Genomic DNA, 26,269 nt, shown 5'->3' on the forward strand with positions numbered 1-26,269 from the left:
GATGAATTCAATGTAAAAACAGATAGGGAGGGTCATACAGCCCACATAAGGAAGTGGATTAATGCATATAAATCCCCTTTGAAGATGATCTAAAATAACGCGCATGCACTGACCCGCATACAGTTCTGCTTACTCTTTTACCGGGCGTAGCTTGTAGCCTTGTACCCGTTCATTCATGTGCATACTTTTTAAAAATCAAAGGTATGCATCTAAAACTCAATTCCACTCTAAATCCTGCCCCCCCCCCCCCCCGGGAATGCCTATCTTTTGCGTGCATAAAAGCATGCGTGAAATCAGATTACACACTTTTATGTGCACAACCCCCGGACAATGTTATAACCAGCTGTTTATGTGTATAAACCCATGCTTTGTACGTGTAAGTGGCTTTGAAAATTACTCTCATATTGTTTAATTGGTAGATTGACCTGCATGCCAATGACAATTAGGCTCTTAATGCTTATAAACTCTGCAAGCTCTTTTATATTGGCTTTCTTTGTAGTGCTGTTGACTTCTGCTTGCATGTGGTGCCAGATTTCAAGTGAACAAACTGTGTAGAGCAATACAATATAAACAACACCACCACCAACAAATGGCCTTCCAAAATGCATTCTAATGACCAAGAATATATGGTATTTTTCAGCTCCTGAACCATTCTTGATTTTTAGCCATGAAGATGCCATTTTTAGAATTGACAGAGAAGGGACTAATCACCAAAAATTGGTGGCTAGTGCTGGCATGTCAATACTGCTGGATTTCCATTACGAAGAAGGAAGAATCTATTGGGTGGACACTGAAAGGAGACTCTTACAGAGAATATTCCTTAATGGCACCAAACAAGAGGTAAAGTAGCTTCTCTTCTTTTGACACTTTCATAAGGAAGGTAAGGAAGATGCATGAAGACTTGCCTGAAACTGACAAGCAATGTAGTGACCAAATCTACGAATATATTGTTTCAAGGCATACACTGTTCAAACTGTTGTTACACAATGGTGCTAATTCTGTAGTATCAGCTGTTTATATTACTTCAACAAAGTTTGATCAAATTTACTCATGATCATTAGCGCAGGGTCAGTTCCAAAGCTGGGGCAGGCCCTCTGTGCACCACAAGGAGAAATGAATAAATAAAGTTGGGAGGGGATAGTCTGGACATCCCCCTGCTTGTATGGCTCAGATGGGGCCCCTTTACCCTTAATATACTTACAGACAAAAAGTTGAAAAGGGGTACAGGTCTGGCCATTACTTGCTATTATGGCTTGGATGGGGTCTCCCAGCCCTTAGGGTAATCTGCATGGAGCAGCAATTGTACCCCTGAACACCTTGCTGGGCAGACTGAATGAACCATTTTTCTATTTATCTGCTGTCATTTACTATGTTAAGATGTGAAGGGGAAGATAGAAATCAGCGGTGATTATCCAGAGTCTAAAGTCTAAGGCAGAGGTTCTCAGCCCAGTCATTGGGAACCAATTAGCCCATCAGGTTGTCGGGATATACTCAGTGAATATGCATGAGGTAGCTTTGCATACGCTGCCTCCATGACTGGCTAGCTGGGGACTGGATTGAGAACCCCTGCTCTAAGGCATTTTATCAGGAAAAAAGTGATCAGACTAGATGAGCCTTACACTCCTTTTCCGCTGTCAGTTTCTCTGTTTTGAATATGAAAGAGCATGCTGTCTTTACTTTCAAATAATATTTTTTGATGTGAAGGTAATTGTTTTTGGTTACTGGAAGATGATGATTACTCTGTTAATTTATATAAATCTGATTTTATTTTTGGGTTAGCTCTTATTAATGTTGCTTATTATTTGATTTAATTGTTATCATTTGAATTTGAATCTTGATTGGTTAATGATTTCACTGATTTATTGTTGCTTGTATGTATTTTAATTTTTGTATGTAAATCTGTTGTTCCTTGCTCGGAGGGCTTTTTTGGTTTCCAAGCAAGTAAAAACACCAACAGATAAATACATAAACAAAGAAATATATCAGAACAGTTTTCTAGATTGGAAATCCTATGTATGGAATGTCACTGTATTTCTGTTCCGTTAACACAGTCTTTTAGCTTTTGTTTTATTTTCATTTTACAGAAGGTGAGTTTTGTTAAAAAAGGAGTTTTAGGATTTGCAATAGACTGGATTAAAAAAGTCATTCTTTGGGCCAACCAGCAGAAGAGAAGCATTGAATCAACAGACCTGAATGGAAAGAATTCCACAACCCTTCTCAGTTTAGTCCACCCCACGGGCCTGGCTGTTGATGCTGTTGAAAGGTAGGCAGAGCTTTCCAGGCAAAACCAGGATGCTAGCACTATGGAGAAATGCTCTTATATTTAATCGCAGTGGCAGGACACTGTGAGGGTAAATTTCATAGGATATTTCCATGGATAAAAACGATACTTCCCCTACGGAAATGGCCTGCTATGAAATTACTCATCCGCTATGTGGGTAAACATACACACGTATGTCATGGATGCACATAAGTGCACTGGGACTGAGCAGAGGCGGTCCCGGGGGTGTGGTTGGGGAGGGGGCTTAGCACTTCTGTGCTTTTTTTCACTCGCAAAAGTATGAACATAACATTTCCTGAAAGATGTCTGTGCATGCAACAGCAGATGCAATTGTGTGCAGGGTGGTTTGACAGGCATAGTTTTCACTGCGTCCCTGACGCCTGCAGGTTTCCTTGGAAAACTGGTGCAACCCTATGCACGTGTTTGCTGTCAGCTTCAGGTGGGCTGTAACAGAATGACCCACTCTGCGTTCACTGCCTGCGCTTGCAGCGAATGTGGAAAGCGAAACTACCCAGGGAATTTCTTTTTTTTTTAAATGAACCAGCATAAAATATACTCAACATTGTACCCAAAAAAAATCCCCTTGGAACACACCTGAACTCAAAACTATGAAAACCAATCTCCGTATGAAAGAAAGAAACTGGCGCAAAAATCCCTCCCCGCATCTAGCGGCCATATACAAATCCTCCCTATACACCTACAGACTTGCCACACTCAATGCGAAACGAGATTTCTTTGCAGCCAAAATACGCAATTACATGTACAACCCCAAAGCTCTATTCTCCATTCGTCTCTGACATTACGAAACCTATACCCCCCAGCATCCCTGACAAGGAAGCCCCCCAAAAAAGTGAAGAGCTTGCCTCATTCTTCCACAATAAAATAGCAAACATCCTTCGTAGATTCCCCAACAACCCCCTTCCCATACCCATCACCTCCACCACTACCAACACCAATCTTAGCTCCCTTGACCTTACCTCTTCAAAGGAAATAGACTAGATCCTAAAAAAAACTTAAACCAGCTTCCCACCCCACTGACACCATCCCCACAAAAACGCTCTTATCTATTCCCAACGCCATGGCGAAACCTTTAGCTGACATTATCAATTGTTCCCTAACCTCGGGCTTAGTCCCAGACTCTCTGAAACATGCAATTGTCAAACCCCTCATCAAAAAACCCTCTCTGGACCCCCAAGACCCTTCGAACTACTGCCCCATTTCCAATCTTCCATTTATTGCCAAAATTATGGAAAAAGTGGTTAATACTCAACTCATGGACTACCTTGATGATAGCAATATCCTCCACCCATCCCAGTTTGGCTTTCGAAAAAATCTAAATACGGAAACCCTCCTCCTTGCCCTCTTAGACACCCTTTTCTTAGGCATGGGCCAAGGACAAAGCTACATTCTGGCACTCCTTGACATCTCCGCCGCATTAGATACCATCAGTCACAACCTCATGCTTTCCCGCCTCGCCGAGATTGGCATCTCTGGTACAGCCCTGCTCTGGTTCGCCTCATACCTAGCCAACAGAAAATTTTCTGTTAAAATCGGCAATGCAGAGTCCCCCCATCACCCCCTTTCTCAAGGAGTCCCACAAAGCTTTTCCCTCTCTTCTACTCTATTTAATATTTACTAGGGATGTGCATTCGGATTGACCGCATATGGAAAACGCAACTCAATTTTTTTTTTTTACTTAAAAAAAAGATGGGGCGTATACGAGCAGATTTCCGACATAAATGAACATAGATATGTCGGATACGGCGAATCGCCATGCGCGCGCTTTCTCGCCGCCATTACCTGCGACTCGAGCTCGGAGCCCCGGATTACCTGAAAATGGCGGCGCCCCTGCGGTAACCTATGCCAACCTGTCTGACCCTGTCCTGTGAGTCTCAGTGACTCACAGGAAAGGGTGGGACAGGTCGGCATGGATACCGGAACGCAGCGAATCTGCGTTCACCTTTTCAGAGAAGCACTGAATGCAGCGAATCGCGCTGTCATTCCGTGCTTCTCTGAGGATTTCCTGACGAGCCAGCAGCACTATAAAAGCAGCAGCAGCACGAGGACTGACGGACATTGTCAGCGATTCAGTGGGGAGGTGGGATCGGGATCGTGCAGGGTGGGCTTAGGCAGGCTGAGGCAGAGAAGATAGCAGAACCCGATTTGATAGACAACACAGAACAGAACCAGATTTGATAGACAACACAGAACAGATTCTTTGTTAGGGAAAAAAAAAAAAGAACATTCTTATTGAGTGAGTCTGTACATTTTATCCTGGGCAGTGCCAGGCAGGGCTGGCAGTACTCTGCCTCATATTTGCTATTTTTAAACAGACTTAAAAGCATTCTCCTTGAGTGGTTCAGTGCTGGCTGGGCAGCAGTTCCAGGGCTGGGAGTACTCTGCCTCATATCTACTTTAGTTCTATGTGCACTGCAGTGCACACAGACAGACACATTCCGTGCATTGCCAGGCAGACAGTGAGGCAGTGGGCATTGTAAACAGAGTGAACATTGCCCTTCAGCGAGTCTGTTACATTTGCTATTTTTAAACAGACTTAAAAGCATTCTCCTTGAGTGGTTCAGTGCTGGGTGGGCACTGGGCAGCAGTTCCAAGGCTGGGAATACCCTGCCTCATATATACTTTAGTTCTATGTGCACTGCAGTGCACACAGACAGACACATTCTGTGCATTGCCAGGCAGACAGTGAGGCAGTGGGCATTGTAAACAGAGTGAACATTGCCCTTCAGCGAGTCTGTTACATTTGCTATTTTTAAACAGACTTAAAAGCATTCTCCTTGAGTGGTTCAGTGCTGGGTGGGCACTGGGCAGCAGTTCCAGGGCTGGGAATACCCTGCCTCATATATACTTTAGTTCTATGTGCACTGCAGTGCACACAGACAGACACATTCCGTGCATTGCCAGGCAGACAGTGAGGCAGTGGGCATTGTAAACAGAGTGAACATTGCCCTTCAGCGAGTCTGTTACATTTGCTATTTTTAAACAGACTTAAAAGCATTCTCCTTGAGTGGTTCAGTGCTGGGTGGGCAGTGCCAGGGCTGGCACTGGCAGTACTCTGCCTCATATCTACTGAAAAGGAAGCTTGTTCTCTGTGCACTCACTGCACACACACAGACAGACACATTCCGTGCATTGCCAGGCAGGCAGTGAGGCAGTGGGCATTGTAAACAGAGTGAACACATTCTCCTTCAGTGGTTCAGTGCTGGGTGGGCAGCAGTTCCAGTGCTGGGAGTACCCTGCCTCATATCTACTTTAGTTCTATGTGCACTGCAGTGCACACAGACAGACACATTCCGTGCATTGCCAGGCAGGCAGTGAGGCAGTGGGCATTGTAAACAGAGTGAACATTGCCCTTCAGCGAGTCTGTTACATTTGCTATTTTTAAACAGACTTAACCGCATTGTCCTTGAGTGGTTCAGTGCTGGGTGGGCAGCAGTTCCAGGGCTGGGAGTACCCTGCCTCATATCTACTGAAAAGGAAGCTTGTTCTCTGTGCACTCACTGCACACACACAGACAGACACATTCCGTGCATTGCCAGGCAGGCAGTGAGGCAGTGGGCATTGTAAACAGAGTGAAGATTGGCCTTCAGCGAGTCTATTCAATCTGCTATTTTTAAACAGACTTAAAAGCATTCTCCTTGAGTGGTTCAGTGCTGGCTGGGCAGCAGTTCCAGGGCTGGGAGTACTCTGCCTCATATCTACTTTAGTTCTATGTGCACTGCAGTGCACACAGACAGACACATTCCGTGCATTGCCAGGCAGACAGTGAGGCAGTGGGCATTGTAAACAGAGTGAACATTGCCCTTCAGCGAGTCTGTTACATTTGCTATTTTTAAACAGACTTAAAAGCATTCTCCTTGAGTGGTTCAGTGCTGGGTGGGCACTGGGCAGCAGTTCCAAGGCTGGGAATACCCTGCCTCATATATACTTTAGTTCTATGTGCACTGCAGTGCACACAGACAGACACATTCTGTGCATTGCCAGGCAGACAGTGAGGCAGTGGGCATTGTAAACAGAGTGAACATTGCCCTTCAGCGAGTCTGTTACATTTGCTATTTTTAAACAGACTTAAAAGCATTCTCCTTGAGTGGTTCAGTGCTGGGTGGGCAGCAGTTCCAGGGCTGGGAGTACCCTGCCTCATATCTACTGAAAAGGAAGCTTGTTCTCTGTGCACTCACTGCACACACACAGACAGACACATTCCGTGCATTGCCAGGCAGGCAGTGAGGCAGTGGGCATTGTAAACAGAGTGAACATTGCCCTTCAGCGAGTCTGTTACATTTGCTATTTTTAAACAGACTTAAAAGCATTCTCCTTGAGTGGTTCAGTGCTGGGTGGGCAGCAGTTCCAGGGCTGGGAGTACCCTGCCTCATATCTACTGAAAAGGAAGCTTGTTCTCTGTGCACTCACTGCACACACACAGACAGACACATTCCGTGCATTGCCAGGCAGGCAGTGGGCATAAACAGAGTGAAGATTGGCCTTAAGCGAGTCTGTTCAATTTGTTATTTTTAAACAGACTTAACCGCATTGTCCTTGAGTGGTTCAGTGCTGGGTGGGCAGCAGTTCCAGGGCTGGGAGTACCCTGCCTCATATCTACTGAAAAGGAAGCTTGTTCTCTGTGCACTCACTGCACACACACAGACAGACACATTCCGTGCATTGCCAGGCAGGCAGTGGGCATAAACAGAGTGAAGATTGGCCTTAAGCGAGTCTGTTCAATTTGTTATTTTTAAACAGACTTAACCGCATTGTCCTTGAGTGGTTCAGTGCTGGGTGGGCAGCAGTTCCAGGGCTGGGAGTACCCTGCCTCATATCTACTGAAAAGGAAGCTTGTTCTCTGTGCACTCACTGCACACACACAGACAGACACATTCCGTGCATTGCCAGGCAGGCAGTGAGGCAGTGGGCATTGTAAACAGAGTGAACATTGCCCTTCAGCGAGTCTGTTACATTCTGCTATTTTTAAACAGACTTAAAAGCATTCTCCTTGAGTGGTTCAGTGCTGGGTGGGCAGCAGTTCCAGGGCTGGGAGTACCCTGCCTCATATCTACTGAAAAGGAAGCTTGTTCTCTGTGCACTCACTGCACACACACAGACAGACACATTCCGTGCATTGCCAGGCAGGCAGTGAGGCAGTGGGCATTGTAAACAGAGTGAACATTGCCCTTCAGCGAGTCTGTTACATTTGCTATTTTTAAACAGACTTAAAAGCATTCTCCTTGAGTGGTTCAGTGCTGGGTGGGCAGCAGTTCCAGGGCTGGGAGTACCCTGCCTCATATCTACTGAAAAGGAAGCTTGTTCTCTGTGCACTCACTGCACACACACAGACAGACACATTCCGTGCATTGCCAGGCAGGCAGTGAGGCAGTGGGCATTGTAAACAGAGTGAAGATTGGCCTTCAGCGAGTCTGTTCAATCTGCTATTTTTAAACAGACTTAAAAGCATTCTCCTTGAGTGGTTCAGTGCTGGGTGGGCAGCAGTTCCAGGGCTGGGAGTACCCTGTCTCATATCTACTGAAAAGGAAGCTTGTTCTCTGTGCACTCACTGCACACACACAGACAGACACATTCCGTGCATTGCCAGGCAGGCAGTGGGCATAAACAGAGTGAAGATTGGCCTTAAGCGAGTCTGTTCAATTTGTTATTTTTAAACAGACTTAACCGCATTGTCCTTGAGTGGTTCAGTGCTGGGTGGGCAGCAGTTCCAGGGCTGGGAGTACCCTGCCTCATATCTACTGAAAAGGAAGCTTGTTCTCTGTGCACTCACTGCACACACACAGACAGACACATTCCGTGCATTGCCAGGCAGGCAGTGAGGCAGTGGGCATTGTAAACAGAGTGAAGATTGGCCTTCAGCGAGTCTGTTCAATCTGCTATTTTTAAACAGACTTAACCGCATTGTCCTTGACTTGGTCCGTTCATTTTGTTATTTTAAACAGACTGAGCATTCTTCTTGAGTGGGTCTGTTAATTTAGTTATTTTAAACTGACCGAACATTATTATTGTGGGACAGTGGGCAGTGTTACCACTAGTACTCATTGACATTAAATCCATAATGTCAGGGAAAGGGAGATGCAAGCGACTTAGTGGGAATGGCAGCGGAGGCACCGCAAAAGACACCAGCGCAACACCACCAGTACAGGTAAAAAGGCAACTGTCGCAATCAAACGTCTTTGTAGGGGATGGCAGTTCCATGGCAAAAAAAAAGAAATCAGACCATGAAACTTTGCAATCGCCAGCACCTGTTTCTGGCACTGTAGTTTTGGAGGAGAGTGAAGAGGAGGCAGAGTCTAGCCAGACAAAAGTTACACACCCAAGAGCAGCCAGGGGACAGAAGTGTCCTGCAAAACTTTGCGGTGACAAGGTAGCGCTGGCACTGTTAGCTTCTGATTCAGAAGAAGAATCTTCTTGGATGGGATTCTCATCAGAAACGGAAGATGTAATACCTGAGCAATCTTCGGTAGAATTGTCAGTTAGTCCTGTTTTAGCCTCCACCTCCAGAAATCTGCGGCAGGGGAGACATTCCACTGATATCGAGGAGGAGGAAGAGCTGTCAGAAGGGAGACAGAGGGTGACTGTTGCCCCCGCTGGCATTGCTTCGCCGGGTGCAGTGGGTGCACCACCCACACCCAGTAGTACCTCAACTCCAGTGCCACCATCCACCCCCAGGGCGGGAAAGAGAGGAGGATCACAAAAGAAATCTGCGATCTGGGCACATTTTAAAGTGACAGAAGACCCGCGTTATGCTCGGTGTAATTACTGTGCCAGGGATATTAGCAGAGGCAAGCAACTGGGACATCTGTCAAATTTTGGCATGGAGTATCATGTTAAGAGGCAACACCCAACAAGATTACTGCCATCTGGGGATGGTAGCATTTTCCGTCAGGGGACCCCTTCCCCTTCCAACCAGGGTGCAGTGGTAGGAAAGCAGCAGAGTCAGCCCACGCCCTCATACCCTTCTAGCAGTCAGGCGGCAGGCCAGAAACCCACTGACATGTGGGAGAAGCGACAATGCACCATGGAGGAAATGGGGTGGAGTGCGGTAACGCTATCCCGGGGTAGGAGGCAGGCAGCCGCAAAAGTAGTAACCAGGAGCATTGGGGAAATGATTGCCCTTGATGACCAGCCCCTGCAGTTAGTTGAGAATGTGGGTTTCAAACGTTTCTTGAAGGTCGTACTTCCAAATTACAAAGTCCCCTCCAGAACCACATTTAGTAGAAAGGTCATCCCCAGCCTGTACAAGCACTGTGTCAGTCGCCTGCAAGCACTGCTAGGTAAGGCAGACGGAAGAGTGCATTTCACCTGCGATATCTGGACCGCCATGAATGCTGCACACTCTTACCTCTCTCTGACAGCACACTGGTGGGACATGGCAGAGGCAGGGGCAGCCAGCAGCTCTATTACTGAACAAGCATCAGGGTGGAGGTGGGCTTTACTGAACACCCACCTGACGGACCATTCCCATACCGCTGCCAATATTCTAGCATGCATCAGAAAGATGCTGGCGAGCTGGAAAGTACACCAGCGAGACAGTAAAACGCGGGCAGGCTTTTTTGTCACAGACAACGGTGCAAACATGGTTAAGGCAATAAGCGATGGGCGGTTTAAGAACATCCGATGTTTTGCACACACTCTGCATCTGGTAGTGAAGTCAGGTTTGGGCTTGGAGTCCAAGGACAAGGAGACTGAATACCTGCGTCGGTTAATACACAAGTGCAGGAACATAGCAGCACACTTCCACAGAAGTGTCAGGGCGGGGCAGGTTCTCCGAGAAAATCAGACTGCTTTGGATATGCCCGAGAAGCGTCTCATTCAAGACGTTCCTACCCGGTGGAATTCCACCTTTATGATGCTGGAGAGGTTATTGGAGCTGCAGACACCCCTTCATGAACTTTCTGGTACAATAGACATAGGTGTACAGAATCCCCTAGGGCATCACGATTGGTTAGTCATGAGTCAGCTGTTAAAAATCCTGCAGCCCTTCAAGGACGTCACGGAGGAGCTGAGTTCCAGAAGTTCCACCTTGGCTGACATCATCCCTATAGTGAAATTCCTGGATGACCATTTGGAAGGCATTAAACGGCAAGAGGGAATGACTGCTGAGGTGCTGCAGTGTGTGGACGTTTTGCAGCAGCAGGTGAAAGACAGATTAAGGCCTTTAACAGAGGACAGCACATACATGCTCGCCTCTGTCTGTGATCCCCGTGTGAAAGGTAAAATCGCCCTACAGACCAATTGTCTGTCATTTGTGAAGGAGCTGTTGTTAGCACAGGTCCGTGAACAGGAGCACCATAGGCGGAGACAGATTAGGCTTGAAGCACAGGTGGAAACAGCAGGCACGTCACAGAGTTGTGCTGCTGCTAGCCCTGGCAGGAGAAGGACTGTGTCAGTGACAGATACTATTACTAGTGCCTCCACCTCAACGTCAGAACGCCCAAGGCATGTTGGCCATAAAGATACATCAGTAGTGCAACAGGCGAGAGAGAAAGTAACTGGATTGAGTGACTCTCAGCCCTCCCAAGCACAGGAGGAGACAGCAGCAGAGCTGTCAGTGAAACGGTATCTCTCAGAGCCGATAGAGAACACGCAGACAGATCCGCTGGCATATTGGGCACACAAGTCCACTGTCTGGCCACACCTAGCCAAAGTGGCTGAAGGATATCTGTCATGTCCACCAACAAGTGTGCCCAGTGAACGTGTTTTTTCAATGACAGGGGATATCATGAGCCCTCACCGCTCAAGGCTTTCACCGGTCTTGATGGAAATGCTAGTGTTTTTGAAAGTAAACCTGCCATTGCTTGGCTTTCCCGATTTTCCTTGTGAATGGCAAGATGAATAAAAGCTATTGAAAGGAGCCTTGCAGCAGTTCCAATTGCCTCCTATGCTCAAGATAATGTAAGCAGTAAGCACTGCAGCACATGTTCTTGACATGAATCGCTGTGTCTGACCGGCATCTACTGTGCAGCCCTAGTGTTCCCACAAGTGTTTTAACTCCGTTGCTGTTCCTGCCTGTACCTCCAGGCATTGTGTTCCTAGCTGGGCAGTTCCATTTGGTTATTTTAAACAGACTGAGCATTGTCCTTCAGAGTGGGTCTGTTGATATTGCTATTTTAAACAGACTGAGCATTGACCTTCAGAGTGGGTCCGTTAATTTTCTTATTTTAAACAGACTGAGCATAGTCCTTGAGTGGGTCCGTTAATTTTGTTCTTTTAAACAGACTGAGCATGGTCCTTCAGAGTGGGTCCGTTAATTTTCTTATTTTAAACAGACTGAGCTTTCTTCTTCAAGGCCGAAGTGGAGAAGGGTTCCATGTGAACAGCAGTTCAACATGGGTCAGCCGGTCCTAACAGATAGGCGAGCGCCGTTCGGAAGGGACGGGCGATGGCCTCCGTCGTCCTCGGCTGATCGAAAGGGAATCGGGTTCAGATCCACGAACCCGGAGTGGTGGAGAATCGGCGCTGGGCTCTTCCCTCTTCACTCGCCGTTACTGAGGGAATCCTGGTCAGTTTCTTTTCCTATGCGACTTGTGTCCCTAGCTGGGATTGACCTCTGTCCTCCAATGATGTGCCTGTTCCTCCAGGCCTTGTGTTCCCACAAGTGTTTTAACTCCGTTGCTGTTCCTGCCTGTACCTCCAGGCATTGTGTTTCTACTGGTGTTTTAACTCCATTGCTGTGCCTGCCTGTCCCTCCAGGCCTTGTGTCCCTAGCCGGGATTGACCTCTGTCCACCAATGATGTGCCTGTTCCTCCAGGCCTTGTGTCCCTAGCTGGGCAGTTCCATTTTGTTATTTTAAACAGACTGAGCATTGTCCTTCAGAGTGGGTCTGTTGATATTGCTATTTTAAACAGACTGAGCATTGACCTTCAGAGTGGGTCCGTTAATTGTGTTCTTTTAAACAGACTGAGCATAGTCCTTGAGTGGGTCCGTTAATTTTGTTCTTTTAAACAGACTGAGCATTCTTCTTCAAGGCCGAAGTGGAGAAGGGTTCCATGTGAACAGCAGTTCAACATGGGTCAGCCGGTCCTAACAGATAGGCGAGCGCCGTTCGGAAGGGACGGGCGATGGCCTCCGTCGTCCTCGGCCGATCGAAAGGGAGTCGGGTTCAGATCCCCGAACCCGGAGTGGCGGAGATTCGGCGCTGGGCTCTTCCCTCTTCACTCGCCGTTACTGAGGGAATCCTGGTTAGTTTCTTTTCCTACGCTGCTTGTGTCCCTAGCTGGGATTGACATCTGTCCTCAAATGATGTGCCTGTTCATCCAGACCTTGTGTTCCCACGCGTATTCTTATTTCTGAGAGATTTTCCGATTCCTTTGTCATCAGCTAAAGTGCATAAGATGCGTTGATGAATAGTTTTGAAGATGACACATATGGCTTTATAGATGATACGGAAGTGGACGGGTAGCCAATGTAACTCTTTCAGAATGGGAGATATGTGGTCTCTCTTTCTTGCGCCTGTTAGTAATCGGGCTGCTGAATTTTGAACCATCTGTAGTGGTTTGGAATAGGATGAGGGCAGACCTAGCAATAGGGAACTGCAGTAGTCTAATTTCGCAAAAATGACTGCTTGGATGATCGTTCTGAAGTCTTGAGCATGGAAAAGAGGTCTTATCCTCTTCCGAACCTGGAGTTTATAGAAGCAGTCTTTGGTTGTTTTGTTGATATGTGCCTTGAAGTTTAGCCGGTTGTCTATTATCACTCCTAAGTCTGTAACTTGTGTGGTAGGTAGGTTGGTGGGAAGAGTAGTGTTGGAGATATTGTTTTCAGGAGAGATGAGTAGGATTTCTGTCTTGGATGAGTTTAAGATGAGGTGTAGGTTGTTTACTACTTGTTTGATTTTCTGGTGGCATGTTTCCCAGTAGTCAAGAGTTTTAGAGTATGTGTCTTTGATATGGATGATGATTTCAATATCATCTGCGTAAAGGAAGTACTTTAGATTGAGGTCGGTAAGAAGTTGGCAGAGAGGAAGAAGATAGATATTAAATAGGGTCGGAGATAATCAAGAACCTTGAGGGACTCCTATGACAGAGTCAAATCTTGAGGATTCCTTGTTTTGGAGTTTAACTTTGTAACCTCTGTTATTGAGAAACGTTTTGAACCAGGATCGGACGGTGCCGCTGATTCCTATGGACGAAAGCTGGTTTAGGAGGATGGCGTGGTTGACCGTGTCGAACGCTGCGGAAAGGTCTAACAAGATCAATAGGAAAGAGTTTCCTTTGTCGAGGCCCATTAAGATATAATATTATATCTTACAGTTGTGGTTTGGATCATATTCTTTAGGTGAAGACGGTTGTCTATAATTACTCCCAGGTCTCTCACATGGTTGTGGGTGAGAAGGTGTTTGTGATGGATCTGAGATGGGAGGTTTTCTTGCTTGTAGGAAATGAAGAGGAGTTTAGTTTTAGAGGCATTGAGGACCAGGTTTAGACTGTTGAGGAGATTAGTGGTGGCTTCGGCTTGTAAGCTGTTGTTCCAAAGTGCGATGGCTTTCTTAATAGATTCTGTTATGGGAATAAGAATCTGAACATCGTCTGCATAGATGTAGTGAATGAGGTTAAGACTAAACAGTTGGCAAAGGGGAAGGAGGAAACGGCGGGGGAAACGGCAAAGCTGCTGCCAGGGGGGGCTATAACACGCGCCGCCGGAGCGGCGGCCCACCTGCCCCCCCTGGGCCTTCCCAGCCGACACGGAGCCGGTTGCGGCGCTCCGCCGCGGAGGAAATGCGCCCTGCGGCCGTCCGGGAGGCGTTCCCCGCCCCCCCGCGAAAGGGGTGGGGGATGCGCCGAAACCCCCCCGGTCCCACCGAACCCGCCGCCGGGTTGAATCCTCCAGGCGGACTGCACGCACCCCACCCGTTTACCTCTTAACGGTTTCCCGCCCTTTTGAACTCGCTCTTGAAAGTTATTTTCAACTTTCCCTTACGTACTTATTGATTTTATATATTTACTTTATTTTTTTATTCCTGGACGGGGCCGGGGCCGTCCGGGAGGCGTTCCCCGCCCCCCCGCGAAAGGGGTGGGGGATGCGCCGAAACCACCCCCGGTCCCACCGAACCCGCCGGGTTCAATCCTCCAGGTGGACTGCACGCACCTCACCCGTTTAACTCTTAACGGTTTCCCGCCCTTTTGAACTCGCTCTTGAAAGTTGTTTTCAACTTTCCCTTACGTACTTATTGATTTTATATATTTACTTTATTTTTTTTATTCCTGGACGGGGCCGGGGCCGTCCGGGAGGCGTTCCCCGCCCCCCCGCGAAAGGGGTGGGGGATGCGCCGAAACCACCCCCGGTCCCACCGAACCCGCCGGGTTCAATCCTCCAGGCGGACTGCACGCACCCCACCCGTTTAACTTTTAACGGTTTCCCGCCCTTTTGAACTCGCTCTTGAAAGTTGTTTTCAACTTTCCCTTACGTACTTATTGATTTTATATATTTACTTTATTTTTTTTATTCCTGGACGGGGCCGGGGCCGTCCGGGAGGCGTTCCCCGCCCCCCCGCGAAAGGGGTGGGGGATGCGCCGAAACCACCCCCGGTCCCACCGAACCCGCCGCCGGTTTGAATCCTCCAGGCGGACTGCACGCACCCCACCCGTTTACCTCTTAACGGTTTCCCGCCCTTTTGAACTCGCTCTTGAAAGTTGTTTTCAACTTTCCCTTACGTACTTATTGATTTTATTGATTTACTTTATTTTTTTTATTCCTGGACGGGGCCGGGGCCGCGGACTGCACGCACCCCACCCGTTTACCTCTTAACGGTTTCCCGCCCTTTTGAACTCGCTCTTGAAAGTTATTTTCAACTTTCCCTTACGTACTTATTGATTTTATTTATTTATTTTATTTATTTATACCGGCATTGCATCCGCTGTAGGCTTCCCTGGTCGGTCTTGTGCATTTGAATAAACGGAGAGGAATTTGTAGGTCGATAATGGTGTGTTGGTGAATGATTTTTTATATCAAGGTGATGGATTTGTAAATGACTCTGAACTGAATTGGTAACCAGTGGAGGTCTTTTAGGACTGGGGAAATGTGGCCTCCTTTCCTAGTGTTTGTTAGTAGACGGGCTGCTGCGTTTTCAACCATTTGGAGTGGTTTCGTGTATGAGGAAGGGAGTCCAAGTAATGTAGAGTTGCAGTAGTAGAAAATGAGGGCTTGGAGGATGGTTCTGAAGTGTTTGGCGTGGAAGAGTGGTCTTATCCTTTTTTAAACTTGCAGTTTATAGAAGCAGTCTTTGGTGGTTTTATTGGGGGGCCACTACCGGCCTAACACCGTCCGCCGGCTGATCCTCCATCAGAAGGACTTGGGCCCCCGAGCGGCGCTGGGGAGCCGGTCTTCCGTATGCCACATTTCCCGCGCCCGCCGGACAGGCGGGGATTCGGCGCTGGGCTCTTCCCTCTTCACTCACCGTTACTGAGGGAATCCTGGTTAGTTTATTTTCCTCCACAGCTTGTGTCCCTAGGTGGTCCCTGCGGGTCGGTACGGCAAGAGCGGTATTCAAACAGCAAGCACTGGGGTATGAAAATACAGACCCCTGTGTACTTACTTGGTAGAGGTTTTGCTAGGAGTAAGAATTTATTGAGGATAATGTCAGTTTCTTAATAAGATCTCATGCTTTGACTGTTGAGGAGATTAGTGATGGCTTGTAAGCTGTTGTTCCAAAGTGCGATGGCTTTGTTAATAGATTCTGTTATGGGAATAAGAATCTGAACATCGTCTGCATAGATGTAGTGAATGAGGTTAAGACTAGTTAACAGTTGGCAAAGGGGAAGGAGGAAACGGCGGGGGAAACGGCGAAGCTGCTGCCAGGGGGGGCTATAACACGCGCCGCCGGAGCGGCGGGCCACCTGTATATACAATATATACAGCTTCTGAGCAGAGAATTTATTGATGGTGCGTGTTAGGTGGAGTTCGGGAAGGCTTGCCTGAAAAGCCATGTCTTGAGTCTTTCCCGAAAGGTTAGGAGGCGAGGTTCATTTCTGAGATCTCCCCGTGTACAACATTTTGAATTAAACATGCCACTTTATATTGTATGCGATATTGGATGGACATGCACAGCATTCCAGGTCAAACCCTTTTAGAGACGTCAAGCCTCGACAGACAAAGTAAAGAGTAAGAAATTGTTGAACTTGGAGGTGGACCCTTGTCCGGGGGAAACGGCGAAGCTGCTGCCGGGGGGGGGGGGGCAATAACACGCGCCGGAGCCGGTATTTACCCTTAGATGGAGTTTACCACCCACTTTGGCCTGCATTCCCAAACAAACAGACTACGAGAAAACCCGGTCCCGGAGCACCGGGGGCCGCTACCGGCCTAACACCGTCCGCGGGCTGAGGCTTGATGAGAAGGACTTGGGCCCCCGAGCGGCGCCAGAGAGGCGATCTTCCGTATGCCACATTTCCCGCGCCCGCCGGACGAGCGGGGATTCGGCGCTGGGCTCTTCCCTCTTCACTCGCCGTTACGGAGGGAATCCTGGTTAGTTTCTTTTCCTCCGCGGCTTGTGTCCATAGGTGGGATTGACCTCTGTCCTAGAATGATGTGCCTCTTCATCCAGGCCTAGTGTTCCTACTGGTGTTTTAAGTCCATTGCTGTGCCTGCCTGTTCATCCAGACCTTGTGTTCCCACACGTATTATTATTTCTGAGAGATCTTACAATTCCTTTGTCATTTTCTGAAGTGCATAAGTAGGGTAGCTAAATGAGGAGAATATTGGAGGGGCGAAGTTCCATATTCAAAGCTGAGTAGCTGTACTTATCTAGTGAAAGTTTGAAGGATCAGGGAAGGCTTGTAAGAATAGCCAAGTTTGTTAATAGATTCTGTTATGGGAATAAGAATCTGAACATCGTCTGCATAGATGTAGTGAATGAGGTTAAGACAAGTTAACAGTTGCCAAAGGGGAAGGAGGAAACGCCGGGAGGGGGGTCTATAACACGCGCCGCCGGAGCAGCGGGCCACCTGCCCCCCTGGGCCTTCCCAGCCGACCCGTTGCCGGTCGCGGCGCACCGCCGCGGAGGAAATGCGCCCTGCGGGGGCCGGGGCCGTCCGGGAGGCGTTCCCCGCCCCTCCCCCACCCCCCGCGAAAGGGGTGGGGGTGGGGGATCCGCCGAAACCCCGGTCCGACCGAACCCGCCGGGTTGAATCCTGTGGGCGGACTGCACGGACCCCACCCATTTACCTCTTTACAATTTCACGCCCTCTTGAACTCCCTCTTCAAAGTTGTTTTCAACTTTCCCTTGCGGTACTTACTTATTTATTTTATTTATTTAAGGTTTTTTTATACCGGCATTCATGAAATCGTTCACATGATGTCACTTTACAGAAAACAGGGGTGCAAAGAAAACAACCTATAACATAAATACACGTGGTGAAGAGATGCAGTTACAATTAACTGGGGCTATGAACTGGGAGTGTAAGAAATAAAGAGGGATAGAGGAGGTTAATTATATACATGTGTAGAATATAAAAATATACAAGAGTACATTACAAATATGGCGTCCAATATATACAGCTTCTGAGCTGAGAATTTATTGATGGTGTGTGTTAGGTGCAGTTCGGGAAGGCTTGCCTGAAAAGCCATGTCTTGAGTCTTTTCCGAAAGGTTAGGAGGCAAGGTTCATTTCTGAGATCTGGGGGGATGGAGTTCCATAACGGTGGACCTGCTGTGGAAAGGGCTCAATCTCTAAAGGTGCTGTGATAAGTGGTTTTGGAGGGTGGAACAAGGAGGCATCCTCTGTAGGCTTCCCTGGTCGGTCTTGTGCATTTGTATAAACGGAGAGGAATTTGTAGGTCGATTATGGTGTGTTGGTGAAAGATTTTGTATATCAAGGTGATGGATTTGTAAATGACTCTGAACTGAATTGGTAACCAGTGGAGGTCTTTTAGGACTGGGGAAATGTGGTCTCTTTTCCTAGTGTTTGTTAGTAGACGGGCTGCTGCGTTTTGAACCATTTGGAGTGGTTTTGTGTATGAGGAAGGGAGTCCAAGAAATGTAGAGTTGCAGTAGTCTAATTTGGAGAAAATGAGGGCTTGGAGGATCCTGGTTAGTGTCTTTTCCTCCGCGGCTTGTGTCCCTAGCTGTGATTGAACTCTGTCCTCGAATGATGTGCCTCTTCATCCAGGCCTTGTGTCCCTAGCTGGGATCGACCTCTGTGCTCGACTGCTGCGCCTCTTCATCCCGGCCTTGTGTTCCCACAAGTGTTTTAACTCCGTTGCTGTGCCCGTTCCTGCAGGCCTTGTGTTCCTCTGGGGATAGGGAAATACATACAGTAACTGAGTGTAAGCAAGTATGATTTGCATTGAATACAAGAATGTCAGTATATAAAAATGACAAATAAATATAAAAATAAATGAAGTGCTATAAACTTTTTAAAAAAAGAATATAAATCCATAAAAAAAAAATTGTACTATCCGAGTATCAGTGTTCATCCATGTTCCTACTGGTGTTTTAACTCCATTGCTGTGCCTGCCTGTTCATCCAGGCCTTGTGTTCCCACAGGTGTTTAACTCAGTGGCGGTGCCTGTTCATCCAGGCCTTGTGTTCCTCTGGGGATAGGGAAATACCTACAGTACCTGAGTGTAATCAAGTATGACGTGCTAGAAACGTTTTCGAATAAGAATATAAATACATTAAAAAAACACATAATTACTATCCGAGTATCCGTGTTCATCCAGGCCTTGTGTTCCCACAGGTGTTTTAACTCAGTTGCTGTGCCCATTCTTCCGGGCCTTGTGTTCCCACAGGTGTTTTAACTCAGTGGCGGTGCCTGTTCATCCAGGCCTTGTGTTCCCACAGGTGTTTTAACTCAGTGGCTGTGCCTGTTCATCCAGGCCTTGTGTTCCCACAAGTGTTTTAACCTGGTTGCTGTGCCTGTTCATGCAGGCCTTGTGTCCCTAGCTGGAATTGACCTCTGTCCTTGAATGATGTACCTGTTCATCCAGGCCTTGTGTTCCCACACGTATTCTTATTTGTGAGAGATCCTAGGCTCCAATTCGTTTGTCATCAGCTGAAGTGCGTAAGTACAGTCTGAATTCACTAGACGCCAACGGAATTCACTAGACGCCAACGATATTCACTGGACGCCAATGTAAACACCGGGTACACACAACTCTAGGGGTGGACCCGTTCCAGGGAGTCCTTCCCTGAACAAGCATGAGGGTGGAGGTGGGCTTTACTGCACACCCACCTGACGGACCATGCCCACACCGCTGCCAATATTCTAGCATGCATCAGAAAGATGCTGGCGAGCTACCAGTGTTTTAACCTAGTTCCTGTGCCTGTTCATGCAGGCCTTGTGTCCCTAGCTGGGATTGACCTCTGTCCTCGAAGGAAGTGCCTGTTCATCCAGGCCTTGTGTTCCTACTGCTGTTTTAACTCCATTGCTGTGCCTGCCTGTTCATCCAGACCTTGTGTTCCCACACGTATTCTTATTTCTGAGAGATCCTCCAATTCCTTTGTCATCTGCTGAAGTGCGTAAGTACCGTCTGAATTCACTAGACGCCAACGGAATTCACTAGACGCCAACGATATTCACTGGACGCCAATGTAAACACCGGGTACACACAACTCTAGGGGTGGACCCTTTCCAGGGAGTACTTCCCTGCACAAAGGAAAGGGAACTCTCTCCTGGGCCAATTGATAAGAAAACCACAATTCTGCAGCCAAAAATAGGCTGGAAATCCTTCCCCCATTGACTTTAATGGGCGACATATGTACATATACCCAACTCATTAGATTTTTTTTATGTCCATATTGGCCGCAAGTGGGACCCCCTTTCGGACATAAGAAATATGAACATAAAATTTTGCTCTGCACATCCCTAATATTTACCTCCTTCCCCTCTGCCACCTCCTAACCAATCTGGGGCTCAAAATTTTCATCTACGCTGATGACGTACAAATCATCATCCCTATACAAAGCTCCTTAACAGACACCCTCAATTTCTGGGACAAATGCCTCAACTCAATAAACAACCTCCTCTCAACCCTCCAACTAGCCCTGAATTCCTCAAAAACAGAGCTACTACTCATAACCAACTATCAAACCCTGAAGCCGGCACTTGCAAATGACCCCGCTTTCAATTCCATTGCCACTCAACTCTGCGCACGAGACCTAGGAGTCAAAATTGACCAATCCCTAAACTTTAGAAAACACATTAACAAAGTACTGAAGGAAGGATTTCTTAAACTCAACGTCATGAAAAAGCTTAAACCCCTTCTCCACTCCCAAGATCTCCGCACTGTCATTCAGTCAACCCTCATATCTAGACTCGACTACTGTAATTCCATCCTCCTTTGCCTCCCCTACACTACCATCAGACCCCTACAAATGCTGCAGAACGCGGCAGCAAGAATCATCGCCCATGCACGCAAATCAGACCACATCACCCCTATCCTTAAAGACCTACACTGGCTCCACGTTCCCTTCCGTATCCTCCACAAAACACTGACCATCATTCACAAATCCATCTATTCACATAACTCTAACTGGCTAGGCGAACCTTTCACTCTCGCTCAACCTAGCCGCCCCACTCAAACAAAACGTTTGGGTATGCTCCAAATACCCTCCCTCAAAAAAGCACACCTTTCCTCAACAAGAGACAGAGACTTGTCTATTGCGGGCCCTACCTGTTGGAACAAACTACCTCCAAACCTCCGTCTTGAGCCCTGCCCCAAAAATTTCAAAAAAAAATTAAAGACCTGGCTATTTAAACAGACATACCCAGAATAGGACCCACTCCAGCCTCTCCCCCCCCCCCCCCCCCCCCCCCCTTCTGCTTTGACTCGGATATGATCACCTTGCCTTGCCTTGTCTACCTATCTGTAACGCACTCTCAGTTTACTATTTAACTATTTATTTACCTTGCATTTGTTGTTGACCTCATTGTTATGCATTAGTTGTTAACTTTAACCTCTCTCTGCCTCACCCCCTAGTTATCTTCCCTCCCTGTCCCAGTTTCCCCCCTACCCTGTTCGATGTAATTTCTATCTTTTGTTTGATGTAAACCAATATGATGTTCACACGAATACCGGTATAGAAATGTTGTTAAATAAATAAATAAATAAATACTCAAAGGAAAGCGCCTGCGCACTTTGCACCCGTTACTTGTTTGGGCAGCTAAGGGTCGCATGCTTTAGAACCTGCCAAGTACGCGGGCTGTTTACCTCTGCTGATCTAAACAACCCTGCCTCACCCTGTCCCGGGAGGGAGTGCCTCTTTTCAATCCGGATAAAACTAGGCGCGCAATGGGAATCCGCACACACTTTCAGCTGGTCAGGGGAAAGCAATGATTTTCTGACAGGCTAATACAGCCGGGCGAGTGGCTTTGAAAGTTGCCCTCGGAATTTGTAATGGGAGAAGGTAAAGCAGCGAAAGAGGGGGGGATCACCACCCTATGTGCAAGCCAGTCAGGTCACCGGGAATTAACCAAAGATTTTCTTTAATTTACAACTGTGCTATGCAAGGCAACGCAACCTCCCTGATAGTTTCTCTTCTGCATGTTTCCCCTTCTCCTTTCTTTGTCCCCATCACTTTTGTTTAAGAGTTTGGGGGGCGGTTTATGAGGAATTCATCAAACGCATTTGCCCCTGTTTTCCAGGAGGTGTTTGATATATTAATTGGGCATTTTGCATGGCAGCTCCAATGGATGACTTTTTCCAGGCTGCAAATAGAGACGTCTAAATAAATTCATAGCGAGGGCAAAAATGATAAGGAAAATTAGGCGGTGAGCCTTTGCAAACAATGCCTGCTTCTAAATGAACAAAGCCAATGTTTGTTTTTAAAGGCAGATGCGACTCACTTCTCTGGCCAGTGAAATATATGTTCATTCTTAACGTTTTCATGAATCACATTTTCTATTTCATTTTTTGTGAGAACTTGAGGATTTACTTCTAAGTGTTTAGAGAGCTGTAATAGGTTTTTATGCAGGTTTCTGTCTGTGTAACAATGTGTCTGAAATATTGCGGGTAATGGTATGTGTTCTGTAAAACAGGGTGCGTAATTGTGGGTGCAATGAAGTTGGGGAGTGAAAGTATACATAGAAATTTCCTATACTTTCAGTTGTGTGCTTTGCATCTGATTCTATGAAAGCAAAATGTACACGGGATACAAATGTGCCTGTGGTGTGCGCGCCAGCCACATTTTCAAAGGGAAACTCTTGGGAGTTTCTCTTCAAAAAAGAATTCACCCTCCCGCAGGCAAGATCTGCAGGGAGATTGATTATTGCCTTCCCCCATGTACAATGCAGCATTTTAATATCAAATGAAAAGACCATTAAAAAAATAGTTGCTTATAATAGTCACAAACATGGTAGAGTGCAAGACAGATTTAAAACAATTGTACTCCACTATGTTTTCGGATAACACAGCATTTTATCCATAAAGAGGATACTTTCCTAAGATTTTATGTTGGTAAACTCCTTTACCAATGTAAAAATGTCTTTTGAAAACTGCTCCCTCAGTGTGGGTGAAAGTCTGAATGCTGTTCGATGACACCTGCACAGGGAAAAGGGAGTGGGACTAGATGAGGGGAGAAGTCTATGGGGTGATTTCACGTGGAAAACACGGTAGGTATCCTTGCCAGTGCATCCTTAGCTCCTGCTGCCATGCAGGTGCACAGTCCCTGGGTACTTGTTCAAAATGAGTCACATGTTTGTGGGTGCAAAGCACAAAATACCCACAGGCCTGCAAACTGCCGGGGGAGACTGAAAATTGGCACCCCCTCACCCCCAATATTTGCATGTTTCCCTTTTATAAGGCTAACAGTATCTTTAATCTCTGGTTTTTGTAGTTTGAATGAGGTAATATGGAGGCAGAAACACGTAAGCCCTTCAACCAAAAAACAAAATTGAAAACATAGGTCACAGCTAATAATTTTGAACAGTGGGAGGTGTCTGCAGTTCCACAGCTACTTTCATTATGGCCCTTCCCATATTTAATGCTTCATCTGGGTTTAATTTTACTTTAAATGAAGCTCAGTGTAAAGACAGCCTAGCCGTTGACCTATAAATGTTTTCACCATTGCCATATTTGCTGGAGTCTGTTAGTAGTGACTTCTGGGAGCCATTATATAAATGCAATTACAGGTATATGTTTTATTTTCTTCAGATTCATATTTTGGTCTTCAGGTATTGCTCCTTTTGGAATTCATAAGGCAACAGTTGATGGAGCCTATCCTACTGCCCTCCTAAGAGCCCCAGAAATAGTACAGACCCTGTCACTGGATTTAACGGAAAAGAGAATATTTTGGATCCAGTATGATGGTGAAGATTTTCCAAGCATTGGTTCGTGTAATTATGATGGTGGCGCTACTAATTTGCTCAAATATTCTGAACAGTAAGTCTTATATGTTTCATTTGGGGGGAAAAAAATCAAAACAAAAACAATGCACAACAGTTTCTGAAGCTTTTTATTATTATTTATTTACAGTTTGGTAAAGGTTTATTTCAACAATAATAATACAAAACAATGAGTGTAGAATTGTGTGTCAATTTAAAAGAGTGAATTTTATGAGTAGCTTTGCAGAACTGACAAGGCAGGGGTATAGGTTGTTTGCTGTAATGGCCTGCACGTGGCTCATGCACAGGCTACAGGTAGTCCAGACCTCAGGAATACTAGTTGGTTTTTTGAAAGTTGAGTAACAATCATACTATCTTTGGAAATTGCGTATTGCATAATTCTAAACAAAGGATTACATGGAAAGTTGGTTTAAGGACAATGAATTGAATGGAAATGAATTGATTCAACAAGTACATTCTTGAACTGATTTAAAAAAATCTTGTTCTTGTTGTGTTGTGACTAGAAGTCACCACAAATTGATTTTGGGAGAAAATAATTTTTTGAAAGTTGAATGATAACGATAGCCAACTTTTTCCTTCAATTTAATGTACATGCTTACGTTTAAGAAAAATTAAGAAAATTGATTAAAAAGATTTAAAATTAATAAATCAGTTAAAAGGTTGGAGGTTTTTTAAAGACCAATGATTACAACTACCTCCTATATGTTAAAAGTTCTATGTAGAACATAACATGAGGTCCTGAGGCCTTTTTTCCTCCGATTTTTTTCTAAACATCTGTAAGTTCAAATTCCGGTGTCACCTCAGTGACAGCAAAACACAATCCCTTCACTTCCAAACACTTTGTAAAGTAACACAAACCCTGCAAACAAATAAATAAATAACACTTTACCATACCATAACACTTACCTAAGACAGAATAAGGGACTACAAATTAGAAACAAACATTCAAACAAAACTGAAATGGAAAACCTGAGAAACCAGACTATGTGACTACTGGAATGCTGAAGAAAAAGCAAAAGAAATATATAAGAAATGCACATTCCCAAAGATAGTATATTCCAATTGCTGAAAAGTTTTTGCATGTCCTAGTTCTGTTCTGCACCTGTTGCTGAAGATTTGCAGCCTTCCAGCTGTATTCAGTATCAGTCAGCAGAGACGAGCCCTCTGCTTCCTGATCAAGCCCCTCCATTCCCAGATAGCAAAGGGGGAACAGGATGAGAGGGGATGAGCCTGGAATACACTTAGTAAAGGGGGATCATTTTTGGGAAGTTATGAGGGACTGAATGGGGATTATTCGGAGATAAGGAAAGATGCTAGCAAATGAAAGTGAATTGAGTAGGAGATTGTGTGTGAGAGAGAAGAGATTGGGGCTGGGTGTGCATAGGCCAGACTGAGAAGTCAGAGAGGGGACGCAGGGGGGAGCAGGAACTGAGCACAGTAGGGACACCTATCTCCTCTCCTCTCCTCTCCCCTCCCCTCTTTCCTACCTCAATTCAGAGTCTCTCTCCCTTGATCTTGAATTCTGTCCCCCCGGATCATGGATCATCCCTTCCTCCTTCTGCCTTCTCTCCAGATCCTGGAACCCACTCCTGAACCTATCCTACTCCCTCCTCCATGGCTGGTGCAAGCGTTTTTGATGACCTAGGTGAATCTTGGGTCATACACCTCGTCCCTTAGCTTACCTATTGATGGGAATGTTTGCCAATGTGCTTCAGAATTGTCTAATTACTGTGAGGCTATACCTTGGACTCCTGCTTCCTGTTCTTTGACTTTATCAGGGGGAAGGAGCAATAACAGCAACAGTACCTAGGGGTGGCAAGACCCTAAATCCATCTCTGCATCTACCGGCTCACCTTTATCCACATGTCTATTAACCCCTTCAAAAAAATGAAGCAGATTTGTGAGGAAAGACTTCCCTTGGGTAAATCCATGCTGGCTGTGTCCCATTAAACCATGTCTGTCTATAGGTTCTGTGATTTTGTTCTTTAGAATAGTTTCCATGATTTGTCCTGGCACTGAAGTCAGGCTCATTGGGCTATAGTTTCTCAGATCACCCCTGGAGCCTTTTTTAAATATCAGGGTTACACTGGCCACCCATCAATCTTCAGGTACAATAACTCGAACCTAATCGAAATATCTTTAAGCAGCTCCAGAAACACACAGGATCAAAAACAGCTAAGTTATTTTCAGAAATGGATGTTAAAAAAAATGTTCAGAAATGAAAAATCATGTTTGATTTGTTTTTCTCCTCAGATACCGTGTGATTGGGCTCTCTCTATTTGCTGACAATGTCTATTATTCTGAATGGAAAACTGGTACTATCCGAAGAGTCAATAAATATACTGGGGAAGAGATTGTAAAAATGACCCTGACAACTTCACAGTCGCCTCCTGCTGAAGTAAAAGTAGTGCATCCGTTAAAGCAACCTGGCAGTAGAGCAGATTCACACAGTTCCCGTAAGTTGCAAAGTACTAACAGTACCTAAAGAATAATGATGATATTTGTCGTTAACTAGTTTGGTGATGCTCTACGTCCCCGGTGCCCTACTGTGATGCTTCTTCAATCTAGTCTTAGCCCCCAGTCTAGGTGACATGCCTTGTGCTCTTCCCTCTCGAATATTAATGATACTCCTTCACCATATGTTCCTTTCTATGATGCTCTTCCTCAGCCTTCATTCCTCTGGAGCAGC

The 26,269-nt window shown here is 46.2% G+C and overlaps 1 protein-coding gene across 3 annotated transcripts in view; it reads left to right on the forward strand.

Annotated features, from left to right (window-relative positions):
• The window catches only part of EGF (epidermal growth factor), a 208,156-nt gene that overhangs the window by 51,512 nt on the left and 130,375 nt on the right, over positions 1–26,269 (forward strand). For 2 of the 3 annotated variants that reach the window (XM_029596110.1, XM_029596125.1), the window contains exons 2-5: positions 641–840; positions 2,085–2,263; positions 23,390–23,617; positions 25,834–26,036. In XM_029596110.1, the coding sequence (XP_029451970.1) occupies positions 641–840; positions 2,085–2,263; positions 23,390–23,617; positions 25,834–26,036 (810 nt within the window). Of the gene's footprint in view, positions 1–640; positions 841–2,084; positions 2,264–23,389; positions 23,618–25,833; positions 26,037–26,269 lie in introns of those variants that run through there. The other variant, XM_029596117.1, reaches the window with a different exon arrangement.

This window comes from Rhinatrema bivittatum, chromosome 1, assembly GCF_901001135.1.
Source record: "Rhinatrema bivittatum chromosome 1, aRhiBiv1.1, whole genome shotgun sequence".
NCBI lineage: Eukaryota > Metazoa > Chordata > Amphibia > Gymnophiona > Rhinatrematidae > Rhinatrema > Rhinatrema bivittatum.